Source organism: Copadichromis virginalis, linkage group LG8 (assembly GCF_057382275.1).
Source record: "Copadichromis virginalis isolate Kocher_CV1m ecotype Utaka linkage group LG8, C_Virginalis_male_GT1.1, whole genome shotgun sequence".
Taxonomy (NCBI): Eukaryota; Metazoa; Chordata; class Actinopteri; order Cichliformes; family Cichlidae; genus Copadichromis; species Copadichromis virginalis.
Genome location: NC_140625.1, coordinates 27,662,304 through 27,681,561, shown reverse-complemented (window position 1 = coordinate 27,681,561; position 19,258 = coordinate 27,662,304). Strand labels below are relative to the sequence as shown.

General features: G+C 43.4%; 3 protein-coding genes across 10 annotated transcripts in view; all 3 read right to left on the bottom strand.

Moving 5' to 3' along the window:
• Positions 1 to 9,178, bottom strand: part of srcap (Snf2-related CREBBP activator protein) — a 43,922-nt gene extending 34,744 nt beyond the window's left edge. Inside the window, exons 1-4 of one of the 3 annotated variants that reach the window (XM_085466895.1) lie at positions 9,104 to 9,178; positions 4,958 to 7,875; positions 4,312 to 4,353; positions 3,732 to 3,995 (exon numbers count right to left, since the gene is read on the bottom strand). In XM_085466895.1, coding sequence (XP_085323021.1) covers positions 3,732 to 3,995; positions 4,312 to 4,353; positions 4,958 to 7,501 — 2,850 coding nt within the window. In that variant the 5' untranslated portion in view covers positions 7,502 to 7,875; positions 9,104 to 9,178. Of the gene's footprint in view, positions 1 to 3,731; positions 3,996 to 4,311; positions 4,354 to 4,957; positions 7,876 to 9,103 lie in introns of those variants that run through there. The other 2 variants (XM_085466896.1, XM_085466894.1) reach the window with 2 other exon arrangements.
• On the bottom strand, positions 81 to 1,854 carry LOC146703607 (uncharacterized). Its single transcript, XM_085466899.1, has 2 exons — positions 1,494 to 1,854; positions 81 to 607 (listed from the first exon to the last, which is right to left on the bottom strand). Exons 1-2 carry the CDS (start codon positions 1,751 to 1,753, stop codon positions 337 to 339), a joined length of 531 nt encoding a protein of 176 aa, XP_085323025.1. The 5' UTR covers positions 1,754 to 1,854; the 3' UTR covers positions 81 to 336.
• A 3,742-nt stretch (positions 9,179 to 12,920) lies between the features above and the next one.
• fbrs (fibrosin) overlaps positions 12,921 to 19,258 on the bottom strand; it is a 32,695-nt gene continuing 26,357 nt past the window's right edge. For all 6 annotated transcript variants that reach the window (XM_085466886.1, XM_085466885.1, XM_085466891.1 and 3 more), the window contains 2 exons: positions 18,378 to 18,594; positions 12,921 to 15,862 (listed from right to left, as the gene is read on the bottom strand). In XM_085466886.1, the coding sequence (XP_085323012.1) occupies positions 14,320 to 15,862; positions 18,378 to 18,594 (1,760 nt within the window). In that variant the 3' untranslated portion in view covers positions 12,921 to 14,319. The remainder of the gene's footprint in view (positions 15,863 to 18,377; positions 18,595 to 19,258) is intronic.

The following is a 19,258-nucleotide window of genomic DNA, read 5'->3' as shown; positions in this document are numbered from 1 at the left end:
TGTCTCAGTTCTACTACACAGCAAATGTTGGCACACGACTTGACACATGTAGAATTTATTTCATATTATACTAATGACAAAATATACTGATACAGTGGGATGCAGAAGTTTGGGCAACCTTGTTAATAGACATTATTTTCCTGTATAAATTGTTGGTTGTTACAATAAAAAAATGTCAGTTAAATATCATACAGGAGACTCACACAGTGATATTTGAGAAGTGAAAAGAAGTTTACTGGATTTACAGAAAGTGTGCAATAATTGTTTAAACAAAATCAAGCAGGTGCATCAATTTGGGCACCACAAAAAAGAAATGAAATAAATATTTAGTGTATATCAATGTGTGTGTCTCCTATATGATATATGGGGTGCCTTTGTCTGGACGTGCTTCCCATCCAGAGCTGCACAGCACAGAGGAAAGTTCCAGCGCTCCTGGAATCCCTCTGTGATGGACCGCCAGTCTCCAGGTGAAGGCACAGCCATGAAGTCGTCCACTAGACAGTCCCAGATGGACGTCGCTGCCTTGGGGGTGATCTGGCTCACCGTGGACACACCGACTCTGAAACTGAACGCGATGGTCCTGAAGGAGTCCCCGGTGACAAGGAACCTGGACAAAATTGTTCAAAATCAGTATTATGTGTACTGCAGTTACAAAATACATTATTCAAATTCCAAAATACTTTTGTGATGTCAGATTTAAATCACAAAACATGAATCTTACATAAAACCTTTTGTAATTATAAGGATAATTACAAAATGTATATTAGATCATATCTAAAACAGTTGTTTTATTTTAACTTTAACATATCATAATTTGATTGGTAGCAACTTTCACAACTACAGTGAGCCAATCACTCATAATTCCTAAACATGTCAATCAGGTAGGAATGAAGTGAGACATTAATAGAAATAAAGAGTTGTGTGTTGACATGTAGCCCTTTCCTTGCTTAAATCATTAATATTTTTAAAAAATTAATCTGTGATAAGACAGCTTATCAAGATAGAACCATGTAACTAGAGATGAACCAAACTGTTCACAGTTTTATCTAACTCTGTTTTAATAAAGGCTGTGACCCCTGCTATAGAGTCTGACAGCTGCAGGGATTATATACAAATATTCAACTATCCCAGAATTAAACCAGGTCTAAATAAAAAGGAGTGAGTATCACTACAAGGTTAACTCAGTGGTCCTAATGCTACAGTTTGATATCAGCAAACACCGAGCGCATACATTGATGTGACACCACAGCCATGCTATCATCGCAAACACTGATAACAGCATAAATCGAATTAAATCTGGACTTGATGAGAGCTTCTGAGTATCACTAGAAATATTATAAACAGTCGTCTCTGTACCACAGTTTGCTTTCAGTAAACACCGACAGCATTCACTGTTAGCATAGCACATCCATGTTAGCAGTGTATAACTGGATGGATTAGCATATTAGCACAGGTATCAATAAAGGACTACCGTATTAAATAGTTTTACTAACCTCAGGCAGACGGACAGGCGCTCTGCAGGTGGGATTGAGCGTCTGTAGTTGGTGTCTAGGCGGGCGATGCTGGGACCGACGAGGGAAAGCAGGTCCTCAAACTGGCCGACGGTGATAGCGCTGGAATCGGCCGTCATCCAGGCGCAGCTCCTGGAGCAAGTGGTGAAACTCACCAAACTGCTCATGCCTCTGGAGGACCTGATGGACCCAGGTACGGCGAGGACGTCTTTTACGCTGCTGCTCTGCTCTCCACAGTACATAGAGAAGGGAGACTCTCTCTTCAAGCGCTAGCTCGATAGCTGCCATCTTGCAAAGATACCGGTCTGGCACAACTCCCTCCCACATTCCTCCCACATTTCCGGTTCACGCGCGTCAAAATATCATATTTTGACGCGCGATGGATTTTTCTTGGACACGCGTTGAGACGCGAATGTACACGCGTCAAATTAGGGGCGTTTGGGGCGTTTTATTCGCGTCCATCGCGTTCGGTGTGAACACACCGTTAGAGGCGGTCCCCACTTTTGATGTAGGCTCACTTGATAGAAATGGGTCTATCAAAGCTTTGAGAACCCCATTTTCAGGTCTTTTTAGATACTAGTGCCATATATTGGCATTATAAGGAAAATAGAAAGATTATATGGAAAGAGAGCTGAACAAAAGGCAGTTTGTTTGTGGCTTTTATCTCATAGGATTTCACTTAATGGCATCAATTTGTGAAGATTATCTTCACAAATTGACCAAAACATTTTTTTAACAAAGTTTTATGCAATAACACCAAAACAACCTTGAAACAAAAACAGAAAAGAAATCCCACTTGGTGTGTGTAGAGGGAACCATGGTGGTGCCAGCCTCCGGGTTGGCATTTAAAAAAATAAAGGTTCTCCTTGCACCTCTCATTTAGGTACACTCTGGATTCATTACTTCATAATTATCTGTCTCAGTAACAAAAAAAAAAAAAAAAAAAAAAAATAGTGGCACTCTGGTGAACGGCTCTCATCGGTCGGAGAAAATATTTGTTTAATTTCAAAAGAGCTGCACCTGTGCAACATTTTCGATAACAATATCCCTCCCTAGCACTCAAACTGCAGCAGAGAAGCTGTTCCACACACCTCACACTTTGTCTCACACAGTCACAAGGCTGCAAGATGTTCCATCTTTCTTCTCCTGCTTTCAAATCCACACACTTTGTTGCCTTGTCCTGTTTGTCATATAGTGACCTTCATCAGCAGAGCTTCACTTGCTTCACAAAAGAGGAGGAGCTGATTGAGACGTTTCTTCTTAAAAACCGTGATGTTCCCAAAAAGTAACGCAAGTAAACAGTACAAAGGACAGAGCTCTTTATATTTAACACTTGAACACAACAGTTTTTAAAGGTTGTTCAGCAGAGCGCTCCAGCATAATCATGTAAAGTATACCATCAAAGTCAAAAGGATGTCAGGGGAGTTTTTAAAAAGTGCTGCATTTCTCCTGAGCTTTTCTTAAATTACTCAAAGCAGACATAAAATAACAATTAACTACTTAACTGCCCGACAGCTAAATAGGGAAATGGATCAAAAGCTGCGTCTATTCACAAAACTGAAATGTCTTTTTAGTAAAAAAGGTCCAATTTTCTCTCCTTTAAGAATCCAGAAGGTTAAAAAAATGCATGCTGTGCCATTCAAAGTGATTTGTTTTGATTATTTACATTTCAGACTCCTGGAGCAGCCTGTTAAAAGGCATCGGACATGAGGCAAATAATCTTCGGATGTGCAACTGCTTTCGTCAATTTGAGGATTTAGTGAGAGGCTGAGAAGCAGCGATTCATACACAATTCATAAGATTTCTGCCTGGCACCACTTACTGAGGGACAAGAAACAACCTACAGCAAAATAAAAGTTAAGATTTTACTTGGATTACGTGGAAGAAATATAAAACTGTAAAGCATGATAAACAAAACAAAAAAACCTTTCATATGCAGGACGGTTACAAAGATGAAATATTTTATATAAAAATATCAGAGCCCGGTTTGAAAAACAAAAAAACAAAAACTGAATTGGGAAATTTGAAGATAGATGAAAGAGGTAAACAGAAGGACAAGCAGTCAGAGAGATTGATAATAGATCGATAGATATAATTAGATAAAACTGTATCTAGACAAGCAGAAAGACTGCTAAAAAACACAGACGGAGAGACAGACTGGTTGACTGTCCCGCGGACGTGTGGACGAAATGCTGAACATCCTGAATGATGCTCACTCACATGTTTAGCCAGCTCTGCCATGTCGGTGTGACGCTCACTGCGGGACCGCTGAGAGGAGCCCTGGTCTGGCGGCGAAGACGACGAACTGTAGGCACCGAAAGAGGAAGGTGAAACAAACTTTCCGTGGGGACCCCGGAGAGGCGAGGACCTCTCCCGCCGTGGTGTGGACCAGTCAGGTGTGGTTGAGGATCCGGGGTAGGAGAAGGTTGAGGGTGATCCAGGAGAAGAATTCCCAGTGACCCTGTCTGCAATCCACTGGCGTACCTGAGAGTGAAGGGGACAAGGATGAAGAGGATTTTTTTTTTTTTTTTAATTTTTAGAAAATGAAACAAACTAAGGTGAAAGCCTAAGCTTCACTAAGACAAAAGCATCATGCATGAAATGGATTAGAGCATTTAAGTGTTTAGGAAGCGTGTCAAACTGGCCACGAGCGAGTCTGTGGCAGCCGTCTTCTCATGCAATCATAAAAGAGCTGAAGTCAAAGAAATGCCTGCTTGAGTTAAAATTCTCCTGCCTGGGATATGCTCATGAATGCCCTGTTAAAATGAGCCTGTCTGGGTGTCTGACAACCAGCACTTACCTTAAGAAACAGTGCTTGTCTGTCTGTCCTGCTCTGTCCATGCTGGAAAACACACATGGCTTAGCATGCGGCCAACTTAAAAGAAATGAATCACTGTATACAAGAACACCACGCACACACGTGTTGCATTAAAGATGGACTACATGCGGAGTGACGTCCTTTTAAAATAAAATAAAAAGCATGCCAGCGTATCTGATTACCATTTGATAACTAAAACTGCTTTTTGTTCTTAGCCAAGATAAAATATTAACGCATCTCTTCAGGACTGAATTACAGCTCAGAAAAATGATTTCAGCAACAGTAACAGTGTTGCACATCACTAAAAAATATATATATATATTCTGTCATACCCAGTTAGGAAGCAAACCTCTCTGAAACTCCTAAGCTCCTCACTCGGATAAAAAGAACAAAAAAGATCCAATAAACAGTTCATCTCATCTTATTCACAGCGACAAGATGTCCGGATGCAGATTTAGCATTTATCAGCTGTTTTGCTTCAGTTGTGCTCGTGTTTTGTGGACGCCTCTTATACCTTGGCATTCAAGCAATAACTCATGACTATGAGTCTTAATGCTATGTCTAAGCTATGGTTTCTTTGGTTTCCTTTTTTTTTTTTTTTTTTTTTTTTTTTAAATGGATCAAATACCTTGTGTGGCGAGCTGGGGGTGGTCATCTCGCTTTTTTCGCCGTCAGCTTCCTCGTCACTGCCTTCTTCTGGGCTGCTAACCTGTCCCGAGTTGCTCTCCTGGACCTCAGTTTCTCCCGCAGGGTCGTCATGCTCAATGTCCTCGCCATCTTCCTCCCCGTAGATGGAATCGGGTTGGCTGGGGAAGTCGCTGGGGCTGGTGGATGCTGAGACTGAAGCTGTGAGCATGTTCGAACTGTGCAGCGTAGCGGCTGCTGTGGAAACATCTTGGGATAAAGTTCTGCTAACGGTTAAGGCCTCAGGTTTGCTTGTAGTAGTCGTTAAGGGGGTGGCAGGTGTAGCCGGGTCGGGTTCAAGAGAAATATTACCACTTTCTAGCTTGACAGAAGCTCCTGCTGCTGCTACCACTGACAATTCATTGACAGCCCGCTGCGTCTGACCGCTGCAGCTGCTAAGAGCGGAGACTGTTTGGGGAAGGCACTCCTCAGACACCGTGCCAGACCAGGAGCAGGAGCCGTGGGCATTGGCCAGCTTGCCGTCTGCATTCTGTTGCTTAGACAATGAAAAGGAGGGTGGGTGTTTCAGGAGAGGAGTTTCTCCCGGTTTGAGAAGGAGCAGCGTTGGATTTATAGCCCCAGGAGCGGCACGCAAAGCCACTGGCTTGCTTACTGAGGGCATAGCGACATTCTGAACAGTCACTGATGCCGTTGTGGTGACAGCGGGGGAATCTTTGGTCCCGTCACAAGCAGAAACACAGACCTCAGGCTTTGTGACACTTACAACAGTGACTCCTGGGGTCTGATTTAGGGAGGGTTGGTTTCCTATATGAGAAAGTGTAACAGCAACAGGGGCCTGCATCCCCAAGTTTCCACTGGTAATAGTAACCACTGGGGATAAGAGAGATAACGAAGCAACTGTTACTTCTGCTTCCTGTTTTGGGCCAACAGTCTGAAGCACAGCAGTACCGCTCACCTCCGTCTGGTCAGCACCGACCTGTGTCCCGATTTGCGCGCTGGTGTCCGCCTGTTCAACAGTGAATGAGTCAGCAGTAACGGCCGCTACTTCAACTAAACAAACCGCACTTGAGTGTGCCACTTCAACAGCTTGGTTAGCATCTAACACCAAATGCTGTTCAACTCCGGCCATGCTTGTGTTTCGTATGGATAAATTACTGCTAGAGCAAGCCTGATTTATATCACTTGTTGAACGCAAGGGCTGCTGGGAGATTATGATGGTGTTGTTTTCACCAACTGTGTGGATAGATGCTTCGAGGTCCTCAGAGTTTTCTAGTAAAGCGTTGAATAAGTTCACCTCATATCCAGGAGAATGAGGCATCTGTGCAGCACTGCTGGCACAGACCGTCTCCTCTGCGACCTCCTCCACCAGACTGCAAAACTCGTACACTTCCACAGGTTGAGAGCCCAGCTCCATCTGCGTCTGAACGCTTCCTGTGTACAGCTTCGGCTCCCCAGCGGAGATCTCCGAAGTCAGCTCGTTGACGATGGCGGCTTCGCAGACGCTGCCATCCTCTCGCTGCAGAAGGTAACTCTGATTCAGGTGCACGGTGGGCCAGGCCCCGGTGATATGAGCCTCCTCCCCGACAACCACAATTTCCTGAGTGTCGGCAGAATGCACAATCTCCGCGATGAGCTCTGTTGAGGCGACTTGGTCAGAGGTGTGAGATGTTTCAGCTTTTATAACCTCCCCCGCCTGAAGTGAGACAACTAGGCCTGTGTCAAACAGAGCAGGTCCGGTGGAAGGTTTTGAGGAAATCTCTTGCAGCACTGTGGGGCCTGACGAGTCAGCTTGCTCTTTGCTCGTGCTACTCTCCACCTGCGCTCCTTCAAGGGGACCGCAGCTGGACGCCGAGCTTCCTTTTCCAGTCGAAGTGTATATTCCAGGGAGCAGCTCTCTTGCCTTTGCGGCTTCGAGTATTTCAGCTGAATGAGGCTGCGTTTCAATGTGTTCAACTGACTCCGAAAAAGCCGTTTTCTGCACGTCTCTAGCATTAGCTGAGATCCCCTTGATAGTTTTGGGTTGAGTTTTTGACAGGTTAGTTTGTTTAATCTCTCTATTTTCGGCTGAGGACAGAAGGAGTGCAGGCGATGCCGAGTCCTGGAGACTCCCTGCTTGCTCTGCAGCACCTGACGGAGGTATATGGCTGCTTTGATTTGTTTGGACAGATGGAGTCCTGTCGGACTGCTCCACAGCCCCACCCTCCGTAGCGTCTTGGACAGAGAGAGATGAGGCTGTGAAACAGATCTGAGATTTGGGTTGTTGTGGGAGAATATTCCCACCTGTGTGCTCTTTTCCACCAAGTTCCATATTTGTTCCAGTCTCTGGTTTATATTCCAAGGTGATGGACCGTTTTTCCTTTGTTCCCGTAATAACCACAAGTCCAGCACCTTCTCTAGGAAGCTGGTTTGTCTGACTGTTTGAGTGGCTTTTCTCTTTATCAGTTTGTGACCCGTATTGCAGCTCTTGCACTGTTTTGTCAATCTGTAAGGGGACAGGAGGACAAAGGGAAGCTGGAAGCCTTTGCATCTCAGCAGAGGAACTGCAGTCCTCAGTGAGGGACGCTGGCAAAGATCTTGCAACTCCGACGGCACTCTCTTCTGAGATGATATTACCACTGATTGGTAGAGTCTCAGGCAAGGTGGTCGGAGGGGCGTTCTCCGTGCTGGCGAATGTTGGGGTGTTGCTCTCCAGCAGGGGCACAGTGGACGGATCGGTGAGCGGAGGGACTGGGTGCGGGGCAGCTGCGACCGGCTGCGGGGCATGCCGAGGGGACTCCCCAGCCACATTTTGTGCAGCCTGGGGGTTGCCACCCAGCACATCCACAGCCGGAGAGGCGTGCTGCCGCGCCGCCTCCTCCCCAGAGCGTCCTTCCTCGGTGCTGCCCCGGCTACACACTGCACCTGCAAGGGAAGAGACACAGGCTGTTAACAGGGGTGTCAGGCATGAACTGGTCCAATCGGCTACTGGATATTTTGTAAAGAGTGAGAGTTGCAGTGAAGTCATAAATTACTCAAATTTTTCGATAAAACTCATTTTTTGTGGTATGATGGTACTAGCTTTACACAGAAGTATACATCTCTCTCTATAAGTGTACTTTAATCGTTTTATTTAAGTTTATACTCACTTAAATTTTGATTTTACTTCAGTTCTTGTATTTACTAATGTAGTTGTTTTACTGTGATGTATTTTATTGAACTATATAGCACTGTACTTATCTTATGTGCTTATAGCTTGTATTTGCAGCAATAAAGGGATTTCCCCACTTTTGAGATAAGTAAAGCAGAACTTTATCTTATATTGTCACTATGATTTATCAATTTTAACAAACACATGATGTAAGGAGACAAAAAAAAAAGAAAAAAGAAAAAATGAAAACAAGATCTGAACACTCCGTGTCTGGCTCATTTTGAATCCAGGGATGTCCAGGTGAATGTTCTTTAGTAGCACTGGTTTTACTAGTCAAACTGGGCTAATGGGCCAAACGTGGCTCATGAACACCTCTGGTATAACTCACTTAACAGGTAAAAATGAAAGTGCGACCACATGTCCCTCTTTAAACAGGACATTTTCATCCCCCAAGTTTTTTCTTTTAAGTCTAAATATAATAACAACAACAATATAATTGCAATGCACATTTGTAAAAATCTCAGGAAAAAAATTTCCACAATTGTATGTATATCTTTAAAAAGGTCATTAACATACATACACAAGAAAGGGAAAATAAAACACCTGAAACCAAAAACCAAAATAAACAAATAAAAACGGGGATCTCTGGATGCTCCACAGACTAAATAGCATTTATACCAGCTAAATAACATAGTACCTTAGATTCCATCTAAAAGAAGCAAGGTAAATTTTAATGCAAAAACATTAGCTGCACAGCTCATCCGTGTTTACTTTTTAGACTAAATATATCAAAATAAAAACCAGTCTGTGCACTATATTTTGTTTGATGAGTTTCTTTTCATGGGGACTAAGTACAATAAGTTTTTGCTAACAAAATAATAACATAAAGAAGTCTATTTAAATGTCTAAACACTGCTGACTGCACTAGCAAGTCACAAATAATTACTACACATATTACAGCCACTTCTGAAGCGATGTGTGTGCAAAGCAGGAGCCTCTCACCTGTCTGTCGTGTAAGACACAGATCTTCAGTGCTTTCTACTTCCAGGATGCTGAAATTAGGGTCCCCTCCACATATTCTGAGGAAGTGAGGAACAGAAATCGGGTGGTAACTTTATTTTTAAAATCAAAAAAAGCAGTTTAAACTCACTATTAGGAACTCTACTGCTGAAACTGACTGGTCTTACAACTCCAACAACTATAAAAAAAAATGAGCTGTGGCAGAAGCTTCAGTTGGTAAACAGAGATATATGAATGTGTGGGATGATGAGTAACATGTCACGTAAGGAGCGGACAGCTAGGCTAGCAAACTCCTGCTAGGACTGTGGTGTGTGTGCAGCGGTAATAAAAAAAAACACACACAAAAAAAAACAAAAAAAAAAAAACAGCCAGCTCCTGGTTGCATTTGCTGCAGTCGCCCACAGGAAGATGTTAGGATTTCTGCAGCACGCGCTCTCTCGCGCTAAAAGCCGGCGACCAAGCGCGCGGGCCTCCGGTCAGTCATTCAATCCGTGCTCTCGTGACTATTTTTTCTTTTTTTTTCCTTTTAAATTGTGAGTACCTGTCGCCACATGGGGTTCAAGACGACCAAGAAATTATGTGTATTCACTAGTGATGTGGCAGCGGTGATACCTTGAAACATGAGCCGTACCCATATGAGAACTGCAGCTCAAGAAGCTTCATAAAACACAATTCAAAGGTTAACGCCTAACGTTGCCGGTTAGCTCTCTGGCAGGCTGGCTAACTAGCTAACGTTAGCTCCAGCAATAACAGTTAAATGGAGGAAGCCTGCTGCTAACTAGCCAGCTAGAAGAGTTAGTTAGTAGGGTGCGTTCATTTGACGCGCAGGCGCCCCTCATCCCACCCGCAGTTATGTAATGCTCAGGCTTCAAAGAAGCCAGTTTATGCCGATACATTTTAATGCGTTACTGTACGCTGAGGACCCAAAAATACCCCCAAAACATCCGAAAAGTCGCATTAAAAGCCGCTTCTGCATGCACTACAGAGGGAGGGGGGGGGAGACAATCACTCGTGACGTCATTGCGTGGGGTCAAATCCTCTTTTGCGAAAATAAATGGGTTTAAATTATTCAGTTTTAAAAATAGATAGTGATTACTTTTTAGTTAAATATACGAAATGTCTAAAAAAACAGTGTTAGAAAGTTCCATATAAATTTTGCAACGATTACACGGGGGACTCAAGGGGGCTAACTACGTCCCCACGGACCGCACTTTAGAAACGACCGCACGGAAGTGACGGTTTATCACTCCTTTTTTCTTTTAGAGTAGTTAACATCCGAAGATATCCCATGTCACTGTCTACTGTTTTGTCATCTTGGTTTAGGTCAGTGTTGTAGGTAGGTACATATTTCATCGCACGCCGCAGAAGCAGCGTGAACAAATGAAACGCAGTCTGATTGTGGCCTTCCAGTTGTCTAAAACCCCCCTTGAATCCCCCTTTACTTCCTCCTTCGCCCCCCTCCCTCTCAAGGCCGCCATCTTAAGTTCCCACCTACCTGAAATTTCCGACCAATTTTCTTTTACTAAATTCTCGTTGAAGGAGTCGTCATCCGCGAAAAATCGCACTCAATCCGTAATGCCAGTAATCCGAACTGTCTCCCGGTACCCAACGAGGTACCCCTAGGTCTGTGGGAAGAAGTTAAATTACGGACCGGGAGAGACTGGGTTTCGGCGCAGAATGTAGCGGTCGCGGGGAGGAGACTTTACGCAGCGAAATGGTGGAGGACCGCTGCTGACAAAGTACAGAACGCACGAAAATCTCGCGAGAAGTCGTCAAGCGCGCCACTTGAAATGCTGACATTTGTGATAGTTTATTTACCGGCGTTGGTGAGCGATTAATATAAAGACGAGTTAATTTAATTGATTTACTGCGGTGCGCTTGGAAGAAATAGTGCATGTTGAATCGTTTTTTTTTCGGGATTATTCATTATATTAAAGAAAATTATATCAACGTGACAGCAAAACTATTTTAATTTCCCTGTCGGGGTTTGTTTACACTAAGTAAACGCTATTTCGCCATTTTCCTGGTGATTTAAATGTTGGATTATTTATAAAATATAATCGCAGCTATTTTTAATACACATATATTTTTAATGCACTCTAAGTTTAAATGATTATCTGTATGATTGTAAGTGATGTTATGCATAACATGTTATATTTGATGTACCTGAAACTTGTTGAATGGACTAAAATTATTCAATGTTACTATTAAAAGCTTTATGTAAATATTAGGTGGTTTTCTTTGGTTTAAAGAATGCTGCCCTATTATTTGCCAAATTTGAGTTGGAACAACAGTGAGCCATTTTTAAACAAAAGAAATCTGATGGAGCCACAAAACCAATGTAATCCTTATAATAACAATAGCACAGCCTTTTAAGGACAGATTATCCTTTGAATATTATCAACAGGTGTAAATAAATACTATTGTTACATCCACGTGTTTCAGAGAGGAGCATTTATGACTATTTGCATTTTAATTACAATAACACTATATTTTTTGTTACATATGTAAAATTATAGAACAAAAATACAAAAAACTATCATTGCAAATGTACAACAGAATTGTGAAGCAAAGGAGAAAAAAAAGTCTATTAAGCCTGATTTGAAGTGTAATGCTACACTGGTCACTGATGGGTACCAGTGTTTCTGCAAATAACCTAAATTAAAAAGAGCCTGTTTTGATTATAAATATCAAAACCTTTTAATTTAATTTTTTCCTAAGGTCCAGCTACACTTTTAAGTAGTGAAAATAAACAAATCTGTCCTCTGTCTGAAATTCTTAATTTTCCTCCATGACTTCATTTCTGGGCCTTTAAATTCATAGCTCAAGGGATTCAGGACTAAACGTTTTTGCACATATGTCCATGCTCGCCACTCCAACTGAGGTTCAGAGAGATTAAGATAATATGCTGATTGTTTCCACGATTGCTCCATTAATAATGAATTGTTTAGTTCGGGGGGTGTGAACCTGGACCATCTCCAGTGGCTCCCTGTGGTTTTGACAAAAAGTATATAAAGATGAACAGTGGTTATTTTTTTATATAGTCATATTTTAAATGTGATTACTGTAAGTCACTAATTATATTTTCCTATTGAAAAAAGTATGTAGCCTGTATCCTTTTAAATAACAATCACTGGCTATTTTTTTTTCTTTTTTTTTGTTACATACACCTGTCCCGACTGCTCGATAATGCAAATATCTAATCAACCAATCACATGGCAGCAGCTCGATGCATTTGGGCATGTAGATATTGTGGAGACAGCCTGCTGAAGTTCAAACCAACCATCAGAATGAAGGATTATTTGACTGTGATGATGGACTGGTCTGAGCATTTCAGAAACCGGTGATCTCCTTGAAGTTTTCCCCCCACACAACCATCCCTTTAGACCATTCACTGTAAACCATAAAGAGCTGCACTGAGCAGCAGTTCTCTGGGTCAAAATGCCTTATTGACAGCAGACTGCTTCAAACTGATAGAAAGGCAACGGTAACATCAACAGGAAACAGGTTACAGTACATTTAGGCTCACCAAAATCTGACAACAGAAAAATATCTCAACTCCTGCTGCAACATTCAGGTGGTAGGATCAGAATTTGGCATAAAAACAAAAGCACGGAGCCGTGCTGTCTCGCTGTTCACCTGCTGGTGGGGGTGTAATGGTGAGGGGGATAGTTATCTTGATTAACCTCTGCCACAAAGAAGCAGTTCTGAAGGTAAAAGGGGGCGAGGTGGTTCCTACCTAACGAAGTGTAGAGCAGGTGTATTTAAAGATTCAGGACAAAAGACGCACACAACAGTGTAAACAACAATTCATTTAATAATTATTCTTTGTGGTCTCTAGGGGAGGGGTTCGAAAGGTATAAAACGGTCATATTAAAATAATCGACCCAGTCTTTTCCCTCTCAGGATACCCACTGCTAGTTGTCTTTTGACAGTCCTTATATGTTTTTTTTCCTTTTCAGTTCTTCAGCACACGTCCCACTTATCCGTGTATATAACTTACTTTTGTTGAAGAAACAACTCGACAGTTCAATGTACAAGGCTCCCATACTCCCAAATGGATATAACACACACAACCAGTGAGACGCACAGGCAAACCTCTCTCTCTCTTAGCATTATAGTCACAGATGAGATTCTTGAAGAGGCCAGAGGTTGCGATGGATGCGGCTTTAATGTTCACAAGCACTGAAGAATTTTTTGTGAAGCAGGCCTTTCTGGATGATTTGAAACATTACTACCCGGGGACAGAGTACTGGTTGATACCCAAAACAATGACAAATAACATAACAGTGAATATATTTATTATTATAGAAGATAATTAATGTTAAGAATAATAATTACAAAGGCAATTTCTCTAGACTACTATAATCTGGTCCTGCTCGTATATTCAAGAGGAGACTGGGAAACACTTACAGGAAGCTCTAAAGACACTGTGTTCACAGTGTAGCACAGTTCATTTCGCCATTCATCCTTTGAAAACCAACAAAGAAAAACAAAAAGTTTTTTCAAAACAATGTCAAAATTGAAGCTGAGGGGTCTGAAGTTGGATTTTGGGGGGTAAAGCAGGAAACTGAGGTACGATGCTGAATGATCTTCGTGAAATGGTCTCATCGGTAATCTGTCTTTGCGCAGTGACACACCAACAAAAACAGAAGAGAGGACCACTTTACCACTGTATTTCCAAAATAAACCCTCACCCACAACACCTAAAAGCAGGGTTGATACATGTAGCGGAGGGCTTTGAAGTATCCCATAAATTAACCAAGCCGTGGACAAACAAACCCCTGGGCATTTATCCCCTCTGGAAGTCGTTTCCAAATCCACGTGGAAAAGGCTTGCTTAAGAAAAAAAAAAAAAAGTATGGAAAATAATTCACCTGACAAATGAAAAAGCTGTCCTCTGCCTCTTCTGAAAACTTTCAGTATAAAATAAAAATACACCAAGGATGCACAGAAACCATGTACCTTTAAATTGCAATGATAGAACCATTGGGCTTATTCCATGCCTTGCTTTTTCCCCTTCCTGCCATCACCTCCTTCCTTTTTTGTTTTTAAACATTGTTTGGAGGGGTGCGGGGGTGGTTTGGTTGTGTAATTGGAAGGTCGGGGTTTAGTAGTCTGCAAGAGGAAAAGGGGCAGGTTGAGAGCAGCACAGTGATCCTGACATTTCCCTTAATCTCCTCCAGTGTTGTCCCTGTACTATCTGGATTCTGCGTCTTTGTGGGCGCTGTACAGTGCCAGCTCACCTGGACCTGCGAGTCTAGAGCTGCGGGGGGGTGTGGCCGACCGATTGGTGACGGACGGAATGAGCGGAGGCGGCGCCCCCACCTGAAGAGGTCCCACCAAGCCCGCCGTGGTCTTTGCCAGGATACCGTTGGCCATGTGGGGTGGGATGAGCGGGGTGAGGCGGGAGTAGAAGCCCGGGTGGTGCTGGTGAGCACCAGAAGCTCCCGGAGGGAGAGAGTGGGCGAGAGGGTGAAGCTGATCCAGGTGAGGGGCAGTAGCAGCGTGAGAGGGGCTGGACAGGTGAGAGCCAGGAGGGAGGTGCAGGTGCATTAAATTACGATAGTCTTCCCTAAAGATCTGGATCCGCTGCTCCTCATCCATCAGCCCACCTCCTGGGGGTCCGAGCTGAGGATGGCGATCAAAGGGATGCGCCATGAGGCTGAAGTCGGGGCGAACAGCAGAGGAGGAGGCATTAGAGGTAGAAGGCTGTGGGTGGGGCACCACTGCTGCGGCTACAGCGGCCCTTTCTGCCTCAAAAAGGCGCTGATGCCGGAACAGCTGAGCCAGGTGATGTTCAGGTCGCAGGGCTAGGTGATGGTCTGACCGAAATGCTAAAGCCTCCCTACGATGCTGATGTTGCTGCTCCCTCCACGGGTCCCAAGGGAAGCTATGTGCGCCCTGTGATGGTCCTTGAGGTGGACCGTGGGGAAAACGTTCACCACCAGGACCGACTACCAACCCTCCAGGACCCACTGCGCCCCCCAGATATGCTTCAATGGTTCTTGTGCGTTCCAGCAGGGACATCTGCTGGTGCGAAGGTGGGTTTGGAGTAGGTGGTGGGAGAGGGACACCTGGAGTAGGAGTCAGAGATAAAGAGGAAGAAGGGGTGCCAGAACTGGGGTGGTGAGGATGGCTGTTGGGGCGGTCAAAGCTGTGGCTGGGTGCTAGGGGATGGTGGGAGATGGGGATGTGCTCCGGCTCCTCCTTCCGCTCCTGTTTCACTTGAATTTGCATGGAAGGTTTGGACTGGGGCGTCGAGGTCCGATCAGGCTTCTTGGTCTGAGACAATGAAGAAACAGAAGAGGAAGCAGTGGAGGAAGAGGGAAGGCTACCGTCTCTTTGGGAGTGCGAGGACTCGTTGTGGGAGTTGTGCGGTGTGGAAGCCACTGAGCGGGGGTACAGGTCCAAGGGAGATTGGGCAGAGCGGTTAGAAGGTGGGGGAGGAGTGAGCACAGAAGATGAGGAAGACCGCGGCCTGTCCCTGTCTGCTACTAAAGAAGAAGATCCAAGAGGAGGCCCCCTTGAAGACGTAGACAGCACTGGCCTCTTCTCCACATCTCTGTCTCTATCGCGGTCTCTGTCTCTGTTTAAGCTGCGTGTCAGGTCCTCAATAGGTCCAATGGTCCCCCCCAGGGTGCTGCTGTGGCCATTGATGTGTGAGACTGGGGTGCTGCTGCGGGGCTTATAGGAAGGACCGACTGGAGATATCCTCACAGGTGGGCCGTACAGCATGTCTCTGCAAAACAAAAAGCATACAAAGTTCAGGGGATGCTAGATTTTTAAGCAGCTGGAAGATATTTAAACAACATTCAAGCTCCTGATATTTGTATTTTTAATATTAAAACTGGAGGCCTGAAGCAGTAGAGCTTAATACCTGCCACACCAGTTTTCCACATAGATTACAATTTAATTCAGTTTCCAGTTCTGTGAACGTTACACTGCAGCAAGTTTGCTCACTTTAAAAGAAATGAACTGTCTCTAATATTTTGATTCTTTTATTCTAGTGGAGGGAGACACAAGATTGGAAAAAAAGTCCAGAAAATACGCATTCAACAAAAAGTATAGATTGTTTAATAAGTATTTAATCCTCAAGCAAAATATGACTTAGTACTTGGTGAAGAAACCCTTGTTGACAAGCACAGTGGTGTTTCTTGTAGTTTGTCACCAGGTCTGCACACATCTCAAGAGGAATTCTGGACCACTGCTCTTTACAGAAACTGAATCCAATAGGTGTCTTGGCTGCTGCCTGAAGCTTCTACTCCCTCCACAGGTTTTCTATAAGACTGAGGTCTGGAGACTGGCTAGGCCACTCCATGACCTTAATGTGCTTCTTCTTTGGCTGCCTTGGTGGTACGTTTTGGGCCATTGTCATTCTGGAAAACCCATTTTCAGTCTTCTAGCTGAGGGAAGGAGGTTCTCGTCCAAGAATTTACAGTACATGGGTCCAATCATTGGCCACTAAGTGAGGTGAAATCGTCGCATACCCTTAGCACAAAAAACAGCCCCAAAGCATAATGTTTCCACCTCCGTGCTCAACTGTGGGGATGGTGCTTTTTGGGTCATGGTGTACTGTGTTACCAATGGTGTTCTTGCTAACTGGTCCCAACTGCTTTCAGATCATTAACAAGCTCCTCCCGTGCAGTTTTGGGCTGCAAATGTATTTTATGTTTCTGCCATTTCTGAATAATCGCACCAACAGTTCCCACCTTCCCACCAAGCTTCTTGCAGGACTACAAGCTTTCCCTGACATCTCTTGACAGCACTATTTTCTCACCAAAATAGCGTAATGGAAGAAAATCAACGTGTGGACACGTGTGCTTTATACATAACAAGATGAGGGCAGGAGTATCTGTAATTGATTGACTGGGATTACAATCTATGTGAGCCAGTATTCTGCTTGGGTAGTTGGAGATCAAATACTTTTTTCACTCAATGACATGCAAGTCAATTTGTAATTTTTATGTAGTGTGTTTTTTCTGGAGATTTGGTCAAGTTTCTGTCTCTCTCCGCTAAAATGAAACGACCATAAAAATTAGAAGCTGCTTATTTCTTTATGAGTGAGCAAACTTACAAATTCAGCAGGTGATCTATAATTATTTCCCTCCCCTGCACCTGCTGGTAACGGTTTACACTTTTCTCGAGGTAAATAACTTGTCTAACACAATAAGAGAGACTCCCTTCCCACAACCTCAGCTGTTAAAGGGCGCTGTGTTCACCACTGTTAGAATAAACAGCTGTCTGTCTGTGGTTTTAATGCAAGCTCAAACGTGTTCATTAATTTAGTAAATTCACACACTCAAAAGTTTTTCCTCTCTGTTCCCTTCTCTGCCTGCTGCTGGCTGGTCTGCAACAACTCACGGTCAAGCATACAGATATTTTTTTTAATAAGTAGTTTAAATAAAGGCAGCATTGAAATGTATTAAAACTCTGTGGATCTCCTGGTAAGTCAATATATGCAACTGTAACTTGACTCAAGGTATCGGCTGTACTGTTTCTTGTTTGGTTGGTTGTTAGAAGCGAATATTTGTGGGTTTCCAACATGACTGTATTCATGCATGTAAAATAAAACGACTGAATGAATCTTTCAGCCATCGTCAAAGACTTAATTGTGCATTTGTATCTCATGTCATAGGCATGTGTTTGGGTTTGTGAGTGAAAGCCAAGCAAAACAAGCAGGACACCATGGAACAGGGAAGTCCAACATATGACCCACCATCCAATCGTGCCCAGTGGATAGCTTTGAAAACGAAGGGGACATAACTTTTTGTACTTGCACTGCATTGATCCCCCTGAGGCATCTTACTGCAAGTCTTACAGCCTCCTTACCATCAAAGGCATTACCTACAGACTGCTATACCCAACAGGGGTAACACAGTTAAGCCCAGCAGCTGTCCTATCTTTGTAATGCTTCACTGTGGAATAAAATGCTTTTAGTCTGGCCCAGAGTGATTACTTTTGCATTCTATTTGCAGAGACGAGATTAACACTAAATAATGCCACACAATACAGAAAAAATGTATTGTTTTATTTATAAATTAGCCTTAAAGGCTTAAGTTAAAGACAAATGAACTTTTAGTTTCATGAAGTCGACGAGCCAACCTTGCCATCAAGTAAATGATGTAAGAATAGATCTCAAGACTTGTAGATGGCTGGTAGTTCAAAGTCCAGCTGCCTTAACTCAAGCAGTTAAGATTCCCATGACCTGGATGACTTAGAACCTACACTGACTTAAAACCAGTTTAATTTCATACCTGTCCTTTTCATCCTTGATGTGAGGGATGTCTCTTCTCTCGCCTTCCTTCACTCGTTCCCTCTCGTCCCTCCTATCTGCTCCTTTAGCCCAGCTGGGTCCGGCGGAGAATCCAGGCGGGCCACCATGGAGACGGTTCCACGGATCATGATGGTTTGGGGTAGACAAGCCCCCGACTACACTGGCTGGTGAGTCTTTAGGACCAAAGACGGAGCCGGCTGCAAATGAAACACATTTTTTTTTTATGTTAGAAAACACTACAGGCAAATCTTCACCTTTGACTTTCACATTAAATATTTGATAATCTACTGGTTGTAAAAACACATGCTTTACACCAAGTATTATTGTTAGCATCTAATATTATTTTAGAAAGTAGCAGTTCAAACTGAAAGCAGTAAAAACACCTCTCAGTAACAAGTCCAGTTATTTAACGCTTAACTTCCTTCAACACCCTCTTCTGCAGCACATACAAAGGAAATCTTCAAAAGAAATTGACCCTTGCTAAACAATCAAACCTCTTGTAACCCTTTAATTGATATAGTTTAGTACTGGGTACTTTTATTAACTCGCCCAGCTTTGTCTAGTTGATCAAACACAACTAAACAATGGGACAACCTCCCAACAAACCCTGATTGTTTTCCAATTGGACAGAAATCCATACGTTCATGGTGGACTTGACTTTCTCGTTACTCAAATTAATGCATCCAACCTTTTACTTGTATATCAGTGACAAAGCCTAGCACAGCATGTCTCTGTGACAGTGACTGCTGAGCTGTAGCTGTGCTATGAGACAGGAAAGAAAAGCATTAAGAGGGGAGAAAAGCATGATGACAAACACCTCGGCCCGAGCTCGAAGACTAGTTTACCCTACTCACAAGCAAA

Bases quoted from the DNA above. Each gene is read 5' to 3' on its own strand.
- LOC146703607 (XM_085466899.1), bottom strand. From the start codon at position 1,753: ATGTACTGTGGAGAGCAGAGCAGCAGCGTAAAAGACGTCCTCGCCGTA. The intron at 608-1,493 runs GTTAGTAAAACT...AATTTTGTCCAG, and splicing joins CGCCTGTCCGTCTGCCTGAG to GTTCCTTGTCACCGGGGACT.